The sequence below is a fragment of the Pterocles gutturalis genome, unplaced genomic scaffold (assembly GCF_000699245.1).
Source record: "Pterocles gutturalis isolate BGI_N339 unplaced genomic scaffold, ASM69924v1 scaffold15109, whole genome shotgun sequence".
NCBI lineage: Eukaryota > Metazoa > Chordata > Aves > Pterocliformes > Pteroclidae > Pterocles > Pterocles gutturalis.
This window is the reverse complement of record NW_010131051.1, coordinates 122,365-144,337: the sequence shown is the minus strand read 5'-3', so window position 1 is coordinate 144,337 and position 21,973 is coordinate 122,365. Positions and strand designations below refer to the sequence as shown.

Here is a 21,973-nt window from a genome sequence, read left to right as displayed (position 1 = left end):
TGAACAATGGCAATGTTTCAAAATGAAGGAATAGTTTCATTTTGCAAAAGCAACATTGCAGAAATAGCAGAAAAGATGTTTTAGGCTTTTTGCAGCTGCTTTTCCCACGGAAAATATTGTTTCCACGTAAGATTTTTCTATAAGGAGAAAGAAACAGGTTTTAGATATATTTTATGCTATTTTAAGAAAACTTTCAAAAATATTTCCTAGACATTTGAACAATTCATCTTTTAAATGACAATGTTGATAATTCAGCTTCTTGGAAAGCTAAATTTGATTTTTTTACTACAGATGGTATTTTCATGACAGTAATAGATTGTGGCAAGATAATTTTGAATGCACTCTGCATGCATAATATGGAGGGTAGGTTTGCAGATAATGATTATAAATAAAGGAATTTAAATCTGTTTTGTTGCGTAGGAGAGCGAGGAAGAGTATGGAACTTGCAGTGCTGGTGCAGTACAGACTGTTCCTGTCTACACGTTGCATTATGAGAAAAGAGCAAACTCAGAAAAACGAAGACTGGCACAGGTAAGACACCTGAAACTTCTTATTCACATACATAGGAGGAAAATTTTTTGCCGCTCACAGTAATGGATCGGTGAATCTGTTTAAGATGATTTTACTGCCTGTGTTTGGATAGTGTTATTGAAAGGCTGTGTTTGTAGAAATACTGCTATACTGCTTGAATGGAGGAAAAACACTATTCATATTTCATCCCTTTTGAGTGGGGAAGAAACAGGGGATTCATGAGTGTGGCTCTGAGATTTAAATCTTGACTAGTTTTGATAAGGGCTTCTCACAGCAAATGCATTCTGCTCTATTCATAGATCTGTGTTCAGCTATCTTCTTCAGTTGCTTATAGTGGGGCACATTGTTTTTTATTTCTAATAAATTGATTTGGCAGTCCTATGTCCTTTAACCTGGCTCAGATAGTTATGATGAATTATTTTATTAATTAGTCAGCTAGTTAATGCTATGCCAATCTCTTGTCCTTTTAATCCTTTCTAGTCTTGATTTGAAGTAACAGGTGTAGTGTCTCAACTTTGGCAAGTGTTTTAATGTCTTTGGATTCATTTCTCCAGTTTTATTTCAAATTTATTAATAAAATAGTTTTTGTAACACTTTTTTCTGGGAATAAATACCTGCATATGTAAATATTTTAATGTGTGGCTATATATTTTTACATTACATTTCTATTGCATGTTTTTAATACATGTAATTAATGTATATATATGGATTTTTAATGCATATATCTTCCTTATATGAGAATTAAGTATAGAAGTTGACTCAAGTTTATCTAAGAACTTTTGTTTTTTACTTTAGATATTGCAGTGATAAAAATTTGAATCCATAGTTTTTGTCCATAGTAAATATAAACTTTGTGAAATTTAACATAAAACTGATGCAGATTATTGCTAAATGATGTTGAAATCGTACATTTGTGCTAAGTCATTATTTTTACTGGGGTTACAAATAATACAGAGACTTTCTGCTTTAATTATTTAGGCAGATTTTTTTTTTAGCAACTTTTTCCCACCAAAATAATTCAATACTGTGAGGTACTAAAAAGCTTTTAATCCATTATAAGCCAACATTCACAGATTAGTGCCCGTGAATCTACAGTTGTACGTATCTGTGTAAGTACGTAACACAGACGTACCCTTGGAGTCAGTGAATTTTTATAGGCTGCTGTTATTAAAGAAATCTGCAGTAATTTACTGATCTGGTAGTGCTGCCTACTGTTAGGTGCAAGAGTCTAGGGATACAAAGGAACATAATTTACCTTGGTGCAATTAAATATTTCTTTTGAAGGCCTGGGTTCGGACAGAACAATTTAACTTTGGTATGTTTTCATGTTCGTACAGGTGTGTACTGCTCAGTCCTTTAATATCATTGCTGCTGTTTCTACCAGTCAGTTGTCTTTCAGTTTTGAAAACAAGGCAGAAGGAGTGCACATCTGTCCGTAGTTTTGTTTACATACATACACATGCACATGCGTGTTTATGTATGTGTATGCACATATACATATGTGTGTACGTACATAGGGTTTGTTTCCTAGTGAAGCCTGTAACTAATAGCCCTGCAGTTTTGCCCTGCTGCAAGCTGAAGGTCCCGTGTCTTCTCCCCAGCTCTTGTCCCCAAGGCCACGGGAGCCCAGTGGGCACGAAGGAGCAAATGGTGATCGCTCCCCAAAACTTTGCTCTTGCACAGTTTCCTTCACCCCTCAATCACACCATTCCCGCTTTTTCCTCCTCCCCAAAAGTAAACAAACCAAAGGATTTCTAAAAAAATAATAGTCTACTGTCAGTACTCTTGTTTTTATTTTAGCTCTTGGCATTTGAATAAGACAACAGAAATGCGAGTTCTTTATGAATAAGTGGTGATTTTAAACTTTCCATCCAAATGACAATATGTATTTGTATTCACAAGTGCACATGTAGAGAGAGGCTGTGTTTGATCTAGTACTGAATCTGCCGTTTACAGTAAGTGAATTTCGCAGATTGCTGCTGTTGTCACGTTGAATCTTTTTTTTTCTGTAACTCTTTATCCTGCAAATGAACCTCTCTACCCAGATTTGTAAAAGGGTGCCCGTGAGGGTCTATAGCAGTATAAGGATAGTGCTAATGTGCTGTTCATGCACTTTGATGTGGATTTAGAGTAAGGACCAGATATTGATTATGTTGCAATGTCAGTGCATTTTAATATCCCCCCAAAACCTAAATAAACAACAAATGCACGAGAGAGATTGCTTTTAATGGTCATCTTGCTTCCGAACAAGAGGCACCTTTGCACTTTATCTCTTCCATACTGAAGCATTTAGAAACTTGTAAATATAAAGAATTTGGTGTTACATTTTTATGTCATGTTAGGTGAGCTTTTCATTCTCCACTTCTTGCAAACAGTTAAATGTAAATACTGACTAATAGTTACCCGAGATGCTGTAAAGAATATTTATTTTGAAACATTATGTATGATATGATAGCTGGCTTTGCTGTAAAAGATCATTTTAATAATTGCTTCATAACAGGATTTTGGTGTCTGGGAGGACGTTTCCTTTACAATAGGAAGTGAATCTGCTTTTACCCCAACAAATAGTAGTTTGTATCTGGGTCTGCTAATTAGTACGGTTATTTCCTGTTTTGTTGATGAGGCTTTAATAAATGTCAAGAGTACAGCCATGAAGATCTCCCAATTAGGCTTTGCGTTTGTAAAACCCAACCCCTTTGCTTTTGTGTGAAGATGACAGTTCCAACTGCAGCCTCAGCCTAACAGGGCTCAAGGGAAAGGATACTTCTCTGGTTTTATTGAAAACAAGGCCAGTTTGGCCCAGGGAGAATACCAGCACTGGTCACAGTGCAGAGCCGTTTTTAACAATGAATATTTACTAAGTTTTATCACTGCTGTCATAGTGGTTTTATTGTTGGTGGTTTTTTTTTCTGCCAGATTGGCAAAAGATTTTAAAAAAATTAACAGTAAGTCAAAACAAATGATAGCATGTAAAATAGCTGTCAAAACCTAATCAGAGGATAAATAATTAAATGTGTTATTGCAAACTGTAGTGATCAGCTTGCCCTCCTATAATTTGCATTTTGAAAGTATTTCCTAAAAAAAGAAATAATGGGAGCACACGCATACGTGCCTGTGTGCACGCGCGTACATGCACACACAATTAATCTTTGCCTACGATGAATTGTTCTATCTGTGTAATATTCATTTGAGCTTACTGTTGCTTAGGTTAGCTGTTCTAGGCTTTTTATACATGCGCGAGCTTAGCTATATTGCAAGTCAACGTTAACAGATGGATTGCCCTAAGCAAGGGAAAACCACAACAACAAAATCTAGTGAAAGTGGAGGATTGAAGCTTTTTATTGTTAAGCCTTATTAAAACCTTGGCATGTGCGCTGCTGTTAACTGTTTCATGCCTACATCTAATAATATGTCGCTGGTATATTTTGTCTCCTACATTAATTAGGTATGTAGAAGATAGAAGAAATTACCAGCTAAATTTTTTGAAATAAAAATTAACGCAAGCATGAGATGGCTTTAACTCTGCAGTATCTTGCCTACGATATTGCTGAGTTCTTTTAACTATTGATGAGGAGGGTACAGCAGTGCGTGTATTAGATTACTGTGCATTCAGTTTTTGCATAATCTATTTGAAATTTGTATCATTATATGCTTCCAGGTAATGCAGATTTCTGGGTAGAAAGGGGCCTCAATACAGTGAGAGCTCTATAAAATTGTTCCAAATTAATATATAATTTAAAAGAGACTATGTTTATTATGAGCCTGGATAGAGTGCCAGGAAGATCTGTTTGATTGAATGAATATGATCTTTGTAATTTTACTGCTACATCAGGTGATAGGGTGTCTTATTAAAAATGGAGCATTTCAGGATGCCAATAATGCTAATGTATTTAGTGGCTAATAAAATGTTCTTGAAGATTTGCAGAATACCAAATACGAGCTACCAGTTCACTTTATAATTAGTAAGATAGCAATGCCCCCTTGTCTCTAAGGTTATGTACGTAATACCTGTTCCTTTAGGCATGCACTGCCTTGCAGCCGTAATGGAAATGGGCATTTGGATTCTAAGTGTGGATTTACCAGGAATCCCTGTGTGTCAGCACTACCTTACATGTTCATATAGCAAAGAAAGCAAGTGAAGTACTTCCCATGACTTTGCAAGATCTAAATACAGTTTCTAAGAAGGTTTTAAAAACACTTTTTCATAAGGTAATAAAAGCCAAGTCAGGCTAAACTTTTTTCTTGGTATTCTTGAACAGAAGAGAATTACCATTTTTTATTCTTTTTTAAAAGCATATTGCAAATGTAGCATTTACACTTGTATGGAAGTATATCCTAGTAGCTAGACAATACGTAATTCAGCTTGCAGTAGGTATACTTGGCTTCTGTTCAACCAAGATAGCAAGTGTCAGGCAGGAAGATGTGTTCAGAATAACCTTACCTTCAGGAGTGCCCCATTCATCAGTACCCCTACAATGGCCAGTAAAATAAATGACATAATCATTAGCTACAAAGGACTTCTAGTAACAGATTACCCTCCTAACCTGAAAAAGATGGTGAGAGTGGCCTGTTCTGAAGACTCTTGTGTTTTTTTTTTTTTTCTGGGAAAATAGAAGAGGAAATGCTTGTGATAATGCAGTGCTTCATATACATATTCGGTATAAGGTGACTGAACCCCTTCAAGAAAGAAAAAAAAAATCCTGCAGACAACCCCACAATAATTTCAGAAACATAAAAGCTCTGAATAGGGACATTTACCTGTATTTGGATTCAGATAATGTGCTTGAGATCACATCTATGTCTAGCATCCACAGATAATACTGGTTATGTAGAGGGAGGTATCTTCTACTCTCGTTGACTAAAATATTACAAATTGACAGATGTCGTAAACAGTAAGAGCTAGTTTTAGTGTAAATCATGTAAAAGATAGTTTTGAAGTAAGCTTTGGTTGATTAGTAAATTCTTTAGCTAATGTGGTGCAATTTGAAAATATTGTAGATATCATTAGCTTCCTTTAATTTGGGGAAAAATCTTTTGTCTTGGTGTGTCAAGTAATATCTCTTCATTCTGCAAAACAGTCAGATTTCCTTTTAATTAAAAACGAAAAAGCTAGGCAGCAGAAATTCAACTTGTAGATTACGAGAGTGCCCTCTCGTGGCTCCGATAGCTTTCCGAAGCAGTCCAGGCGCACGGGTATCCTTTCCTTTGTATCAACCTTGCTTTTACAACAGAAGACCTCTTAGAAAACATGTGGTACTGCCTTTATTTTTTTTTTTACCTGAAAGATTACCTGGATTTTGTGCATCTTAAACATTTAGATGCTTGAATTTATCATGCATAATTTTATTTTCAGGAATATACACTAACATGTAGAGGTATAATGACAAGATTGGTCAAGCCTCCCCCCTCCCACAAGAAGGTAGTAGATACTGCCTGTAAACAGTGACAGGGGCTGATTTTAATTTAATCAGCAAACACATTTAAAGAAAAAAGAAGCAATATAAGTTTGTAAAGCTTTTTAAATATTTCATTATTTTTATTAGTGTGAGCTCTTTCCTCTCCTCTGCCCAGATCTCTTCTCACCATGGCTTTAAGTGAAGAACTGTTGCAAGTCTCTGCAGGAGAGTTCTGCCATTTGTTCTGCACCCATAAACCACCGTAAACCTCCTGGGCTGCCTGGCGCTCTGAGCTTTGCAATAAACATCACTTGAGAAATCTGTCCACTGATTACCGTGATTCTAATTTAAAAACAAAAGGGGGGGGAAGATAGTGGAAGAAAAAAAAAAAATAGAGCAGAAAGATAGGATAATGGTCAGAAATCCCTCTGGAATTTTTTGTTACCCTGTGGGCATTTGGTGGAACACTTGGGTTTTTTCAGGGCAAAGTCATCAGCATGTCTACCTCTGATTTATCCTACTGAGAGAGACATTTAGACGAGCAAAAAGTTTGCAGATGCTTTTTCTGGCTATTATTGTCACCTATTTTAGTTTTTTAACAAACAGAGCCTCAGAAAGACTGCCTTTCTTTCTTCTCCAAACAAACAAACCATACTGGTACGTCTACCAAGGTTTCTTTTTTCTGAAGGATCTGAAAAAAAAACGCTATTTCACAAAGCACCTTCAAAACTGGATGAACCTTTCTGTCCTTAATAGCTAATTGAAATAACTGGATTAATTTTTTCATCAGGAGACTTTGACATCTTAAAGTAACAGGAGTATCTTCTGCTTTCATTTGCTGTGTATCTTCTGTCTTCCATGGGTCACGTTTTGGTCCCACCTAGCCCAAGCAGGGAGCCAGAAGAACTGTCAGCCGACGGTTGGGACATCCAGCTGCATCCCAGCTTCCGTGTTGCTTTTGCATTCTGGCCTGAAAAGTTTGGAGAGCACAGCCTTATGTCTGAAGCTTCAGCTCTACTACTGTATGTTCCCTAACCTTTTATTTCTCTCTCTAATCCTGTACCTAAGAGTGAAAAAAATGAATAAATACGTTCAATTAAAGAATAAAGTTTGGCTGGGAGCAAAAGGAGAGAGAAGTAGAAGAAAGAGGAAAAGCCTTTCCTGCAGGGATCTCAGCATCTCTAAATGTGAAAGCCCAAATTAAACCAGTCTAATGTGAGATACTACTGAAATGCTGAAGTTAGCAGCAGTGGTACCCTGGGTTCTTTCCACGGTAAGTGGAGAGAGAGGGGCAAGACCAAAGGCCAACCCAGCCCGCCTAGAATATAGATTGCATCCTGAAGATGCCTCTGCTACTTTTTATTGTCTATTTTAGGCCCTAAGATATCTGAAATTAGTGAATAGCCTCCAAATCCAAGCGCCATCCATGTTCCTCAGCACTTTGTAGAGAAAGACTTTCTTTGTTGAGCAGAAGACTCCCGCTGGTGTCAAACAGGAGGGACTCCCCCTTGCTAATTCTTCCGGTTGGGAGCCTTAGACAGAAATGTGGAGTCAGTATTTCTGTTTCTGAGGCACAATCTTTTTTTCCTTGCAAATGTGATTAGTCGATCTGTTTCCAAGCTTCATACAGAGCTTCCCTCAAGTAGGTTCTTCCACTGTCCGTAGGTCTGGTGGACAGAGTTCAGTGCTGCTCAGGTTTTATCTACCTAAAGTCCTGTGACATTTGGTGTTTTCCATTAAATCTTGAAGTCTGGAGGTATATAATGTGTTTGTTTAGGATCCCATCCACATCGTACAACTTAACTTCAGTGGTTTTGGTAAGTTTTCCTTATAAAAGTCACACGTGATGTGCAAATGGTGCTTCCAGCAGTGGTTATACCGTGTGATACTTCTGCTGATGTAAGGATACGATACACATCTTGACTGAAAGATCAGTTTGACCAGTAATCTCTGTTATACTTACTTAGGAAATGTATCAAGTAGGTAGCATGTTCCAGCCAGACGAACTGGGTTTGTAGCTCTTCTGGTTCACTGAAGTCACACACTGTGCACTCGAGTTACTTCCAGGTCTCTTGACTTCCCTGTTGCCTCAAAAGCACGTTCCCTTTTCTGCCTTTCTGCATATGGACACTGATCAGTTTTTCTTTTCTGACAGGTGTACCCCCTTATCTTCTTGCTCCACTGTGACCCCTTCAGCCCTCCATTCTGTCATTTCCCTTCCCCCTAATCATTGAGTAAACCTAGGGCAGTAACGGCCATCAAAAAGGGGAAATAAGTGATATTTTTCTTAGTTTTTGTAACTGGAAATTCTACCTTGTGAATCTGATTCTTAAAATCATCCACAAAAAAAAAATTCCATGAAGAATACTTGTCTGTAAAGATCTGCTCCTTTCAGCTGTTGCAAAGGGCACTGGAAATCTCCATGTCCTGTTTTACAAGACTAACAGTTCTCCTCGTTGCCAATTCAAGTGAAGCCCGACCGCCTTCCAATGATGCACTCTTTGCAGCGAGAATGATGTGTGGCATGGTGCGACAGTGTGTCAGCTGAAAACGGCTGGGTTTGCTAAGGGTAGCCTCTGTGCCATTGGGAAGACTGAGTGAGACCAGGCTAGGTAGAGGCGATACCTGACTGCGGGCAGCGTGGGGTCCTGATCTGATTTGGAGGGTCAGGAGGTAGTGCGGGCATCCCGAGGGAAAAACCTTCTGTGATTCTTTAGAGAAAATGGAAGTTTATTTGCAGTTTTGGAGAAAAAACTATTTCTGAAAAATATTTGCAGAAGCATAAATCCTTAACAATGGAAAGCAGCGTCACAGAATTCTGAAATATTATCTGTGTTCAGGAGTATAGCATACATAGAGGTAGGAAGCTTAGAGTTTAATTTTTCATCACAGTAATTAAGAACATAAATAATTATAATGTGCTATCCATGACTAAGTATCTCAACAAATTTATCATCCTTACTTACGATGAATCCTACCTCAGCGTGGATGTTAATGCTTCCTTTAACTTTACCGGAGTCAGTGGAGATCCCTGTGGCATCACAGCTTACTTGGCATTTCAGAGGAATGTGGCCATACTCTTATCTACACCTTTCTGGTTGTCCGTGTCTCTAAACAGATTTTTGGGGATTTCCTGCTCTTGCAGGCTCTTTATTGTCACAGAAGAGGAATTCGTCCTGTCACTGGGAACCTACTTTTTGTAGATCTCTGTTTCCTTATCATTTTAATTACCATGATCTCAGAATTGCTGACATTTCTGTCTCGTGGCATACAGCTGTGGATGGTTCCAGCCACTTCATGTTCCTTCAAAAATGTCATCTGTATGTCTGAATCTGTTAAAGCAGAGAAGATTTCTATCCAAGGAAGGATGAAGGGGCTTTTTATTTAACTTTAATAGTTTTAAAATTATCCATTAGTCCTGTGTAATAATAATAATAATTTTAAAATAACTTTTAATTTATATCCAGGACAATTTTTCTGATGTCAGAGCATTATTTTTGTGAGGCATCATTACTTTGTGTTACTTTCTATGAGTAAAAAGCACACAAGTAATTTATTGAAGGGATCGTTTCTAGAAATTAATCTAGAATTGTTGCTTGCATCTGTCCTGATCTGGCATCCATGTAGCTAATTGGTGTCCCTAGTGCTGCTTTAAGCTTGTGGTTGTTTGTACCATGTCCCAGAAGAAGAAGGGCATTGAAGAAGAGAAAGTTTAGAAATTCTACTTTTTTATCTCTGTTCTTTACCTCTTCCCCCATCAGTCTTGGCTCTTGCGGAGTGTAATGTAAAGTACTTTTCCTGTGACTTCATTATCCATTGCTTTAGGTTGCGGTCTTTAACTGGAAAGGAAGACAATGAGTTGTGTTTAACTGGAAAGTTTGATTGGGAAATCTTTTACTTCCCTGCTGGAGGTGAAGCTATAATTACATCTGTGATTGGGTTGTAGAGGAGGATAGGTAAAATAAAATACTGACCCATAAATAATAGTGGACTTGTATTTATTTTGCTTTCTCATACTGAATGAATAATCATTAAATTTTTAAGAAAAAGGAAACAGTACTTCATGGATTTAAACCATAGTAGGTATTTTTCTTTTCTTGAAACTTCATATATGTTGATGTATTGAGTAGCTGGTAAATGTGAAATTGTATACATGCTGCCATTTATCAAAAGATTATTTGTTTCTCACTTTGAGGACAATTAATAGCAGCAGCCTTGTTAAGCTTCCTGCCTTAGTATTGATCAATAAGCATTCATTCTGAAAGGTCTAGCATTAAATAAAAAGTTGACATTTCAAAGACTGACTTTCATACCTGATTAAGAATGTAGCCATCTTACATTTAAATCCTTTAGCATCCATGTATATTGCCTACATTTTTGTGAGGCTACCAGCAAGCAGAAGAGAACAATTGAGAGACCTGTTCTCACTTTGTTTGGTTCTACCTGTATTTATATTGTCAGCACCTTCTTTTTCTGATTTCACTGATCAGGTTTTACCACAACTGTATAGCCAGCAGACCACTTGGCAGAATGAGATTTTGAAGTGGGACAGAAAGCAAAGGGGATGTGTATGATATATACCAAAAGGATATATATCCCTATGCCGGCTGGTGGTGCAGTGTGTCTGAAGGTGAGAAGAACTGGAAATAGCCAAAGTTGAATCCCTGGTCATGTTTTGATATAAAGTAGTTACATTCAATAATGGATTTGTTATGTAAGCAGAACTAGTTGGAAGAAGGAAAACAACTGAGTAGAAGTTTGTTGCTTTATTTTATAGAAAAAACCATGACAGCAGTCTGTTAAGACTTTTATAAAGTTCTGGTGCAGCAAGAAAGGAGTGTTACCATATCATTTCTTGGGGTAATAAATTTAAATGGTCTGGTTGTTACTAGAATGCTGATCAGGAAGGAAACAGAAGTCTGTCCTTTTTTCATAAAAAGGTATAAAAAAGGTTACACACTTCAAAATGCAGAAAAGACAGAAATTAAAAGCTTAAATAACTGCAAACAGCAGGGTACGTCAGTAATGGAAGGACTTCTTAAATGACTTTGACAGCTTTTGCAGGTGCACGTACTATGTCACTTTGCCTAGTGGAGCATTGAAAAAAGATTTATGGTTCTGCTTTTAGAATTTATTAAGAGTTTCTTTCTTTCTTTGCAAAGTAGTCTGGACATACCCCTCCCTTGCAGTTGATTTTATTACAGCTCCTAGAGGAAAGTCACCTATTCAAAAACATGTGTTGCTTGTTGTCTCTGTGACTAGCTCACAGAGCTGTAAAATCTGGAGAACGTTGTTATTTACAGCCAGATATTTTCCTTTCCTTCCCCTTTGGTTTTATTTTTTCCTTGTATGTAAATCCCATTTTATTTGGTTTAGTTCTTGAAAGTCGTCTTGTATAGTTTTGTACCCCTAAACATTTAAATTGGTAACAAAAATATTTTTTTCAAAGAGAGATTCTGATCATCAGGAACTAGAAGGTTTTGGGGTGGGGTTTTTTTTTTGCATTTTTCAACATATGCTTTGTTACACTCCTTTACATGATGTTATTTTTACTTTCACAAACACACTTGCATAATACTGTTTGTAGATGCTCCAAGGGCCACTGCTATGCCTGTGGTGTTTGCTGGTTCTGATTCATTTTATTCAGTTCCTGTTTCTCAAAGCCACTACCTTTCTTTTCTTTTATTTTTTCCCTTTTTTCTTTTTTTTCATTTTCTTGTTTTTTTATTAATTTTTTGAAACTTGACATTTGTGCTCTTTGAAACATTATTGTTTTGAAAAATCAGTGAGTGTTATCTTGTGGGATTTTATTCCATTGACAGGTTAATCCATCTACAGATGGACAAGTGTCAGGTTTGGGTTTGTTTTCTGAAGTTTCTCAACATTTTTAGAGAACCTTCTTTTCTGCAAAATCTTGTCTTTACATTAGTAGGAGTAAATATGATGGCAATCATTCACATTCTGATGCAAATTCCAAGAAAGTGAGACAAAGAGTTTTGCCCTCCAAGAGTCAGTTGCAGGATTAGAGCTTTAATGGCAATGAATGTCATATCAGAGTGTTCTTGGGGAAGTGGTGAATTATCAGTTATAGAAACAAAGCAGTTTAATTGTCCCAGTGGAGATAAATTCTTAAAGCAGCAACTTTTAAACTGAAAACAGTGACTGTAGTTGTGGCAGTAATCGCTAAGCTAACCAATTAACAATATCAATTAAGACAGAGTAGTTAGCCTCCTTTTAGTTAAAAGCAGGAATATGATTGATTACAACACTGATGGGAATGACACAAAGAACTCATAAAACCGAGAAAGAGTTGGAAATATAGTTTGTTTCCTTGCATTCCATCCTATGATTCTCTTTCAGTATGAAGTTTAGTTTGGGTTCTTTCATAGTTTTTAATACTCTAATAATACTCTTTTTTTGTCACCTGTTATTTGGTTTAGCACATTAAGAACCGTGTGTTTCCTCTTTGTGGATGAAGAACTATGGAAAGTGTTATCAAAATTTGCTGCTTTAATTAAATCCTCTGTTGTTGAACAAGAACAAGTGTGTCAGTCTATAAAGAGTGAACATTGAGACATTCCTGACAATAATGGCGAAAGTTACGCAGAGTGTCCTGGTACATGTAGAACACTGACAACATCTGTAATAAGTGATGTACTGAAAACTTCACAGTACAAGATTTCCAGGCTCCTTGTAGTCTGAAATTAAGGCCATATTTTTTCCCCCATCAGGGGCTTGTTGTAGGTTTAGGCATTTGGTGAACTGCATGATGAGATGTGGGCAGTAGCACTTCTTTTCCTCGCGTATGATTTTCTTTCAAGTTAGCTAACACTGTTTTCCCTTTGCACAAATTCTGTCCATATGTCTTTAAATTATGTCCAGTTTTCCAAGGCTCAGAGTCTTTTCAGTGGCTTGCCTGCCTAGTTAAATCTTTGCAGGTTTTTGGTACAAAACAAGTATAAGAGATGCACAGGCTTTAAGACAGTAATTTGTGAAGCACAAATGACTAAAATTCCTGACTTAAAAGTTGTGGTCCAGACAGAGACTTTTTTTTTTTTTCCAAGTATTGTAGAAATCTTTAGCCTGGTTCTGTTTGCTAAATAATAATGTGGTATATAACAGGTTAGTGAGTGCTCAGTATGTTAGTGTGTGAATTTACAGCACACCAGCTACTCTACGCAAGCTCCCCATGGGATGCTCTGAGTGTATGCTAACTTTGAGTTAACTGTAATTTACAGTAAATCATCCCGCGTTCTTAGTGCACAGTTTTTTAACTGGCATACTACTTACTCTGCAATTGTGTTTAACACCCTAACATCAATATAGGTATGTAAAGAGACTCCTGACTTCTTTTGTATTTGCCACTTCAAAAATCCCTTTTTCTTCATGCTCAGTAGACCACATCAACTAAAACTTGGCAAAAATTTCTATCAGAAAGTAGTAAACCACAGTGGTTTTTGTGATATACTTTCTTGAAAGGGTTGAGTGATGTTTTTCCTCCAGTAGCCAGTCTTCTGCTAATCAAGACTTTGCATAAATAATAAGGCACTCCAGGTTTTGCATAAATAATAAGGCCCTCCATAGGCCATGAAGAAAACTGGTTCACTTGCTCTTTAATTGGAGACTCTTGAGGACTTCACATCGTCTTATAACAACCTCTAGAAGACTTGATCAATATGAAGTTTTCCTCATCAAGTTCTCAGTCTTAATGAGTAAGGTGGCAGCTAGTCCCCAGATAAATAATGCTGAAATAGAAAAAATAAACAAAAATGATAATGAAAATTTTCTGTCCTCCAGACTCGTTTTAACCAGCATCTCAGTAACCAGGATTTTGCATTGGATGAAGATGATGACGATGAAATGGAGAGAACAAGCAAGTAAGAAGCCTGTTTGGATGTGTGTGTCGGGGGGAGAAAGGGTAACTAGTGTTATTCATCAAAGTTGAGTTCAAGTGAGGCATTTTTCTCCTGTCCAGGCTGCTAGCTTGATTCTTTATCTAGATGATGTCAAGTAGTTTAGGATTAAATCTGCTTTTAAAAAGAGGGCCAGGCTATTATATCTTCTCATTATTTATAGTGCCTAGAAGAGCTTGACATAATCCTCAGTCTTCACAGACTCAAGATAAAAAGATAGACTACGTACACAAAGAAACAGTGATATAATATTTGTCAACATGGCAGGCAGCGACCTCAGCGAACGTATTCTTTAAGTCTTGTCTTGTGGTCATGATAACGAAAAGTTTTCTGAGGGGTTTGGAAGAGAAATATTGCCTTGTGAGTTTTAAATCAAGGTCTTCCCACGTGTGAATTAAAGGAAAATCAGAAGTTGAGGCTTATACTGCATTGAGGTGTTCTCTGATTGAATTCAGGAGAGAATTTTTGACAATGAACATAAAGATATGAACCATGAAGTACCTTGAAAGCAAAGTCAAGCAGCTTAAGTCATGATGCAGTAAGGAAGAGGGAGCTACTGAAGTGTTCAAAGGATATAATCAAAACAGTGAGCCATGGAAATACCCTTTGTCGTAGTATTCTGGATAGAGAGAGAGAGGGAAAGGCTGCAGTAGTATGGGGGTCAGAGGTAAGGGTATTGCAATGAAGGAAGGAGAAAATAAGACAAAACCACCACTTCTCCTTGCAGAGAGGCAGTACTCCTCCAGTAAAGCTGGTCATGTGGCAGAAGAGTTGCAGTATGAGAGTCTTGCCACTAGAACAAAATATGTGGCTAGGTCAGCTGGAGAGGAGTGGCAACACTGACCTCAGTTTAAAGTGTAGGCAAGAGAAAAGAGGAACCAATTTTGGAACAACTGTAAACTTTGTAGGGAAGATTTGGGAATTGATATTAAGGGTGACTTGAAATAACAGTTACAGTGGTTGAGGAAGAGCAAGGAGACAGGAGAACCAGCTAATGGTAACTGCGTCTCCATAGATATCATATGTTTAGGAAAATTCTTGAGCAGAGAGAAATTCCGGGTTTATATTCCCTTTCAAAACTCTTGGAATGCATTCTCCTTACTTTCAGAAGTGGCTGTAATAAAATGGCTTTTATGTTCCTAGCTGATGGAAAAGTTTTTGTTTTCAGGTTATCATCAGAAGACAGTGAAGAAGCTTCTGCTTGCTTTTATGATAGTGATGATTCTGGTGAAACTGGAATAACTCCTCAGCAGCAAGGAGAAATGGACTTGCTTGGGGAGATTTTGGACACGCTGAGCACACACAGTTCAGATCAAGGAAAGCTTTCAGGAGCAAAGAGCCTGGATTTCTTTAGGTCGATGGATGACATTGATTACAAGACTGCGGTTAGTCTTCTGCTTTCATTTTAAAAACAACTCCAGTCCCTTTATAGTGGAATCCTGCACTTGCGGAATCAATGATGTGCAGCTCAGACGCTGCAGCATAGTATGCAGGATTACTAGAGTGTCTCCCTAGGGCTATGCAACAGTACGCCCATGCTGGCCACTGCATTTTTCACCAGTCAAGCAGTTGGTTACACCTTTCCAGTTTACCAAGTCATCTAGGAACAGTATTTTTCCCTTCTAGCAGCAACCACATATAGAGCTGTGAATAATGTAATAATTTCCTTAGCCAAATAGTTTAATCTTATATTTAGCTGTTCAATCTGGGATTCCCAGAGTTGGTTTTAGTCTTTTTTTTTATGTGGATTAGAAGGTATTTCTTTCCATTTTCATCTTGTGTCCTGAAACTAGTCATAGTAATATGGTGATGTTTCCATCTTGCTTAAGTCATAGGATCCATGTGGTAATTGCACCTGAAACACTGCTAGAATAGTGTTCCAGAGCTTTCTAAGAGGGCTTCTTGATCCTCTTTCAGGTAAAGTTGTGCAGGATCTGTAGAGTGAACAAACTGCTTGCCTACGACTTTAAAACCCACCAAGTCAATGCTGCTATGTTAGCCAAAAAAAATGCTTGTGTTTTTGAATTCCAGCTCATATCAGCTGTCCAACTTTTTTGTTTGTTTGTTTTCTTTCTGAAAGGGATCCCGTAGTAGAAGATTTGTTACTGGAACAGCAGATTCTGATGCAAATGTTAAAAAAGCTTGTAAAATTGTATTATGAGTGTCATACCAGGGTCACATTAATAAAATGCCCATTTTTGTTTGTTTGGCCAAAAAGAAATGTAATATTGAAAGCTGGTATCATTAATAGCTGAAGCAAAGAGGAAATGCCATCTGGTTTTAGTTTCAGACCAGCCCCTTCTCATATTGTGGGTACAAACCAGCAAAGTGTGTCTTTGTTCACTGTCAGAACTGCTTGTGCAAAGACTGTACGGACAGGGGAAACAGAAATCCTTCCTCTGTACAAAAAGCCATCCTTAGGATAAGAGACAGAGTGTTTTGGCAATGAAGTGTAAAAACATTTGCTCTTACATTGTTTCTGAGGTTGTTGTTTTGTAACCTTGAACCCAAAGGGGATTCTTTATTTAGGAACACACAAAATCCATGACAGTATTTTTCCTTCAAAAGCGCCAGCATACAGACATTTCTTGTGATGTTAACTATAAACACATATTCTTTCTTTCTTTCAGAACAAGTCAAATGCACCTAGTGAGAGCAACCTTACCCTGCTCTGCAGTAGTGCTAATGACCAAGCAGAGTGGAACCTCGGTCAGGATGACAGTGTCCTCCACGGGAAGCAGCTCCCTCCGTCACCAAGGAAGCAAGTTTCTTCTGGTGGCCATAGAGAATCTCTCTCAAGGCTGGAAGAAGAAAATAGTGACAAAACCTTTATTACTGACAAGATGGACACCACTAGTATGACATCCCTATCTCCAATACAATCAAGTGCCCAGTTTGCTTCTCTAGAAAGTTTCAAAACAGGCTGTTCTTCCTATGAGAATGCAAAGCGGAATGAAACACTAAGCAATACCTCAGAAGATCAGCTCTCAGCAAGTCTTGCTCAGCATCCATCCATTCTGGTCCCTTGGGAGAAAGATGGGAAGGAGGGCAATGAAAGTCCAGAAGAGGGTGGGCTTCTTCAAGAAGTAGTGTCGTTATGTAAACTGAGTTCTGCTTTTCACTATGGTTTAAATATTTCAAAGGATAGCTTATCCAGCAGTAGCAGTGGAAATAAAACATAAGAAAACTATGAGAAGAGAAACTTGACTCCCATCAGAAGTTAAAGGGAGACTACTCAGGACTCCATAAAACTCCATATAACATGATAACCAAAAGATTAAAAAGGAATAAGAGATACTCAATCATAAAAAAATAATTCTCTTCAGCTGAGTATGCATTTTCTGCCATTGGGACATCTGCTTCTGTGTTTACCCAGTTCATTTGTTGGCTGTAGTTAGGTCCACAAAATAGAACTAAATATATGGATGCACTCTTAAATCAGGTACTAGTTAGTCTCTGTGTTAAAAATACAGCAGGTGTATGCTGCTTCCTCTAAGCAGCAGGAAAGGTATCATCTAACAGGTAACCAGGTTTTGAAGGTACTATGTTAATCCCATTAAGCATGAAATGAACCAAACAATCCGATTTGTCTGAAATGTACAAATATTAATGTTTGTAATGAATAATAACTGCCTTAATCTTTTGAGAAGAGGTTTAATTATCCTAGAAGATGGATGCAAATCTACAAAACAGCAATAATGATTTTCCATGGCAAGAATTTGCTTCAGCAAAGGAGGGGGAAAAGGAAACTTTTTTTAGGTTAAGGAATTTCTTGTGAATATAACTTGGAACTTACTCCCAACTAAAACTGTGGCCCTGTCTTCCAGACTTTGAAAAGGTAGCGCATGCTTTTCTCTCTTCTGTAAAGTACATGAAGTGCTGAATTATAATGTGACATTTATTAACTTCTGTTTACAACTAAGACACTTTAAAGACATCTGGTTTCCCTAGGTAGACTGCTTCACCTAAAATCTTTCAGAAAGGAAAGTGTAAGTGGAATTGATTTCTATTATTTTTTAATTTCCATGGTTTAATAGTGTTTGAAAATTCATTTGTGCCTCTTCTGAACAATTTTCTTTTGATTTTTAGTAGCTACCTTTTGAGGGTAGATCAGATTACTGTTACTTAGAAGTCATTTTTAGCTAAATTATTAGTCATGACTGAAAATTACTTGTAACACTAGAAAACTAAAATTACAGATTAAACTTGAGACTATGTGTATCCAACTCTCATTTTAGTCAAGTCGAACAACTTAAAATATTTTTCTAAATTCAGTGAAGGGTAATAAATAGACTTGATGTAGACTGTATTTAGAATGAGCATTTGTCCTCCTTCTGGCAGCATTCCTGAGGAATATTTAGATATTTAAAGTCTGAAAATTCTTGCTGCTATGTGGAGCAGCTCTTTCCTTTTTTAAATTTTTTTTTAAATTTTCCTGCCCTTTTCTTTTTCCATCTCCCCATCTTAGCATACACACATTGTCCTCCACAATAGCTCAGGAGAGGTAGGGCATGAAGTAAGTTTCAGTAGATTGGAGTTGAAGGATGTTTGCGATGCACTTGGCAGAAGCAGCACATGGGTTTAAAATGAACTGTGCCTGAGAAGAATGCTCTCCTGCTCTTCTAAACTCATGTCAGAAACCTTTTTTCTTTCTTTCCCTTTTTGGCATGGATGGTTAGTATAGGCCTGAGTGAGCTCATTCATGAGGTCAGTATTTGGATCAGATTGCACTTTAATATCTTAATAGTAGTTTGGAGCAAAGTTTAGTATCAGTTGCCACATTGAGATTTATGAATGAATTTTCCTTCTAACTAACGCAAATGGAAAGGGTTTTTTTGGCAGCTGACATAAGGGAATGGATCCATATTATTACAGAGGCAATGTTGGATGCTTTACCAACGATATGCAGTAGAGTGAGACCTTGGCTTTATTAATGCAGAAGTTTTAGCTTGTTCCAGAATGAGAAGGGCTGGGCCAGTACGTGTCATTGAGGATGAGCCTACAGATTCTTTTTTTTTTTTCAATCGATGCAATGAAGGTAAAAGGTTGTAAAAGTGCAAATCTTACAGAAATATCTGTGTCTGATTAGAGCACGAGCATTCCTGAAGGCATCTGCAATCTGCATTGCTGGAGTATCTCATTACTCCAGAGTTAGAGGTTGTATGGCCAGAGGTCTGCACTCCAGAGTACTTGTCTGTTCTTGGGTTTCCTCTTGTATATCAACATGTTATGGTGTGGACTTTTTTTTTTAATAACATAAAGTTAGTTGGCAAAATATTTTGCATTATTAAAAATCAAAAGTATCATAAAAATTACTTTAAATCTTTGCTCTAAACTTTCCAGGTGGGTCAGACCAGGTACCTCAGGCACTGCTCAGATGAGAAAGCTGCAGAGCGACCTCACTGACACTTGTTTAGAGGTGGTATTAATGACTCTGTAGGGGGGACTCTTCTCCTTTGCTGGTACCAAACGTTACCCAAACGCAGCGCTGCCAAGCATGTCTGAGAGAAGACAGGCAACACAAAGGTTGCTGTAGTCCCCTCTCAGGCATTGTAACACAGACTGCAGCTGGAGTTTTAGACACCTGCTGGGTGCTTGTGAAAATCCCACCCAATCCATTAGAGGAGTGTTTTGGATTTCAGAGGTTTTCGTTCTTGTAGCCCTTCTCACTCATTCATGTTCTTGCATTTTATTGATAAAAATTTCAAGATTCACCTTTTCTTTTCCTCTGCATCTGACATGGTGTTTCTGGCCATGGTTCCATATAAGATGATGTTTTGTTTTCTTCATTTATTAAAGATAATAAACAGTATTAATGTCTTAAGGAGAAAAATAGAAAAAAAATTGGAAATTATGGCATCATTACTTTCAAAACCATCAAACACATAAGTCCTGGAATGCTGCCAGAAAATGGTTCTCAAAAATGCCTCTCTGATAGACTAAATCTTACTGGCTTTGCATCAGATTTATAGAATCATTGAATCATAGAATGGTTAGGGCTGGAAAGGACCTTAGAGATCATCGAGTTCCAACCTCCCTGCCATGGGCAGATTTAGACACTGAGTTCCTATAATCACTTAAATTGTCCCATTCTCACCCTTGTGGAAAAAAACTGTGGAAGCAGTGTGAGGCTGCTAATATTTTTATAGTTATTATAAGGATCATAAAATGGAAACTTTGATAGGGGAATCTTTCCAAACCGAGGCATTGTAAAGACAGTAATTCACTGTTTCGTTGGGTAAAGATGCAGGCTGAAAAGAAGTAAACAGATGAACTGAAAGATGGAAGGTAAAATTCAACTTACAATTATTTTTATTTCAGTCAAAATGTTAGTTACTGTGCTTATGCCACATTGTTTCCTTCCTATTTATAAAGCACAGAGAGTGTTTACGGTCATTAAACAGTATGTCTTTTTTGATTTTGAACCTTGTATGGGCTCAAAAATGACGCAGTCTTATATCTATGTTGAATTTAACTGTAGGTACTTTTTTAGCTCTATAATATTACAGAATCTTTTCCACTTACTATCAGTGATATTTTAAAAAGGCTAATATTTGTGCCTTATTTAGACAGCATTACCAGTTACCAAATAGAAGAAAGTCCAAACTGATATTTCTGGTTCAACACTGTTGTTCTCTGTCCTTGTGATTATATAAAACCTTTTATTGGCTACATATACAGTATTTTTATTACCACATTGGGTTCTATATTACGATAAATTGTCCAGGTCCAGTACTTTTTTTACAAGTTTTATACTTGTGTGCTTTTTGTTTGTGGAAATCCTTCTAATGTCTTTAAAAAACATCAACATTCATCACCAGCTACCGGTGAGAACTGAATTTTGCTCAGTCAGAGCTCCTGTTGTCTTCTTCAGAGGCATCTCTTTTCTTCAGGATCTCAAAAATCTTCCTATTTCTCCTGTTTAAGGGAGACATCAGGTTATTTGATTAAGCTTTGTAATCTGTTACACATAGGAACAAATTTCTGATGTAGAATTTCTGATGTAGAAAGTCAAACTAGGGCTTGAATTTAATCTCTTCAAGTTGGTTTTGCATAGATATCTGCCTGAAATGAGCCGTATCACTCATTTGGTTTGAGAGGAAAAAGCTAAGGGCAGTAAAAGGAGGAAGGTATTCCTGGGTTGTTCAAGTGTGGTGTGGTGAAGCAGAGCCTGGGAGTCCTCAAGAGGGATAATAACTTTGACGAAATCCAGATTTCAAGCTATTGCTTAGTGTTCTAGCTCACATGTAGTGATTCCAACCCAGCAATGTAGGCAAAAATAATATTGCCTATGGAATTAATCCCCTGGGGCATCTGCAGAATGGATAACCTGTTGTCCCAGTCAAAGCCTTCCCATCCCGATGTATAGAGATGTAAGGTGACAAACAGCGCAGATATTCCGGGAAGGAGGGTGCTGCAGATGCAGAGGTGATCCCTACCCACCCTCTATGCATGCAGAGGGCAGTCAGTGTAGAGTAGGCAGTGGTTTGCTCTTCCATCCCACCTATCTGGATGTCATGTAGCTCTGAAAAAATATACTTGTTCTGAAGGAAAAATGTAGTTGTAGAAATTGTCATAGAACTTGTTGACTGAACCCCTCACTGTCATTTGGCATTTCAGTGACACTGCTGCTGGTTGGGTGGGGTCGTTGGAAGCTCTCAGCACTGGCTGAAGTCCCCTCTCAGGCATTGTAACACGGAGTCAGCCAGAGTTTTAGACACATGCTGGGTGCTTTTGAAAACCCCACCCAATCCATTAGAGGAGCGTTTTGGATCTCCAAAATCTGTTTTGGATGTCTTTTCAGGTTTTAGAATGAGATAGTTTACAGCCTCGTGTTCTTGTAAATGGTGTCTAGTCTAGATGAAAGAACAGTTAAGCCAGTTTTAAAACAGCTTCTCTTGCTCCACCTCTAATCAATCCTATTCAGCCCTACAGAACAATCTTTGGTTGGTGCAGTTATCTGATGGAATTGCTAGGAGTATCTAAACTCTTTTCTCTATGCATGTAATTAATTGAAGAAACATTTCATGCAATAATTGAAGTGCCAGCATGAGGCCCTTTTGCAGATGCCCCCCCTGGGTCATACTGACTGCAGTACCCTGTCCTGCAGAACAGAGCCCCGGGACCGCCAAC

General features: G+C 37.7%; 1 protein-coding gene across 1 annotated transcript in view; it reads left to right on the top strand.

Annotated features, from left to right (window-relative positions):
* Positions 1–17,124, top strand: part of DENND1B (DENN/MADD domain containing 1B) — a gene marked incomplete at its 5' end in the record, with an annotated part of 31,690 nt that extends 14,566 nt beyond the window's left edge. Inside the window, 4 exons of the mRNA XM_010080464.1 lie at positions 421–531; positions 13,725–13,804; positions 15,009–15,225; positions 16,471–17,124. Of these exons, the coding sequence (XP_010078766.1) occupies positions 421–531; positions 13,725–13,804; positions 15,009–15,225; positions 16,471–17,022 (960 nt within the window). The remainder of the gene's footprint in view (positions 1–420; positions 532–13,724; positions 13,805–15,008; positions 15,226–16,470) is intronic.
* Positions 17,125–21,973: the final 4,849 nt, after the last annotated feature.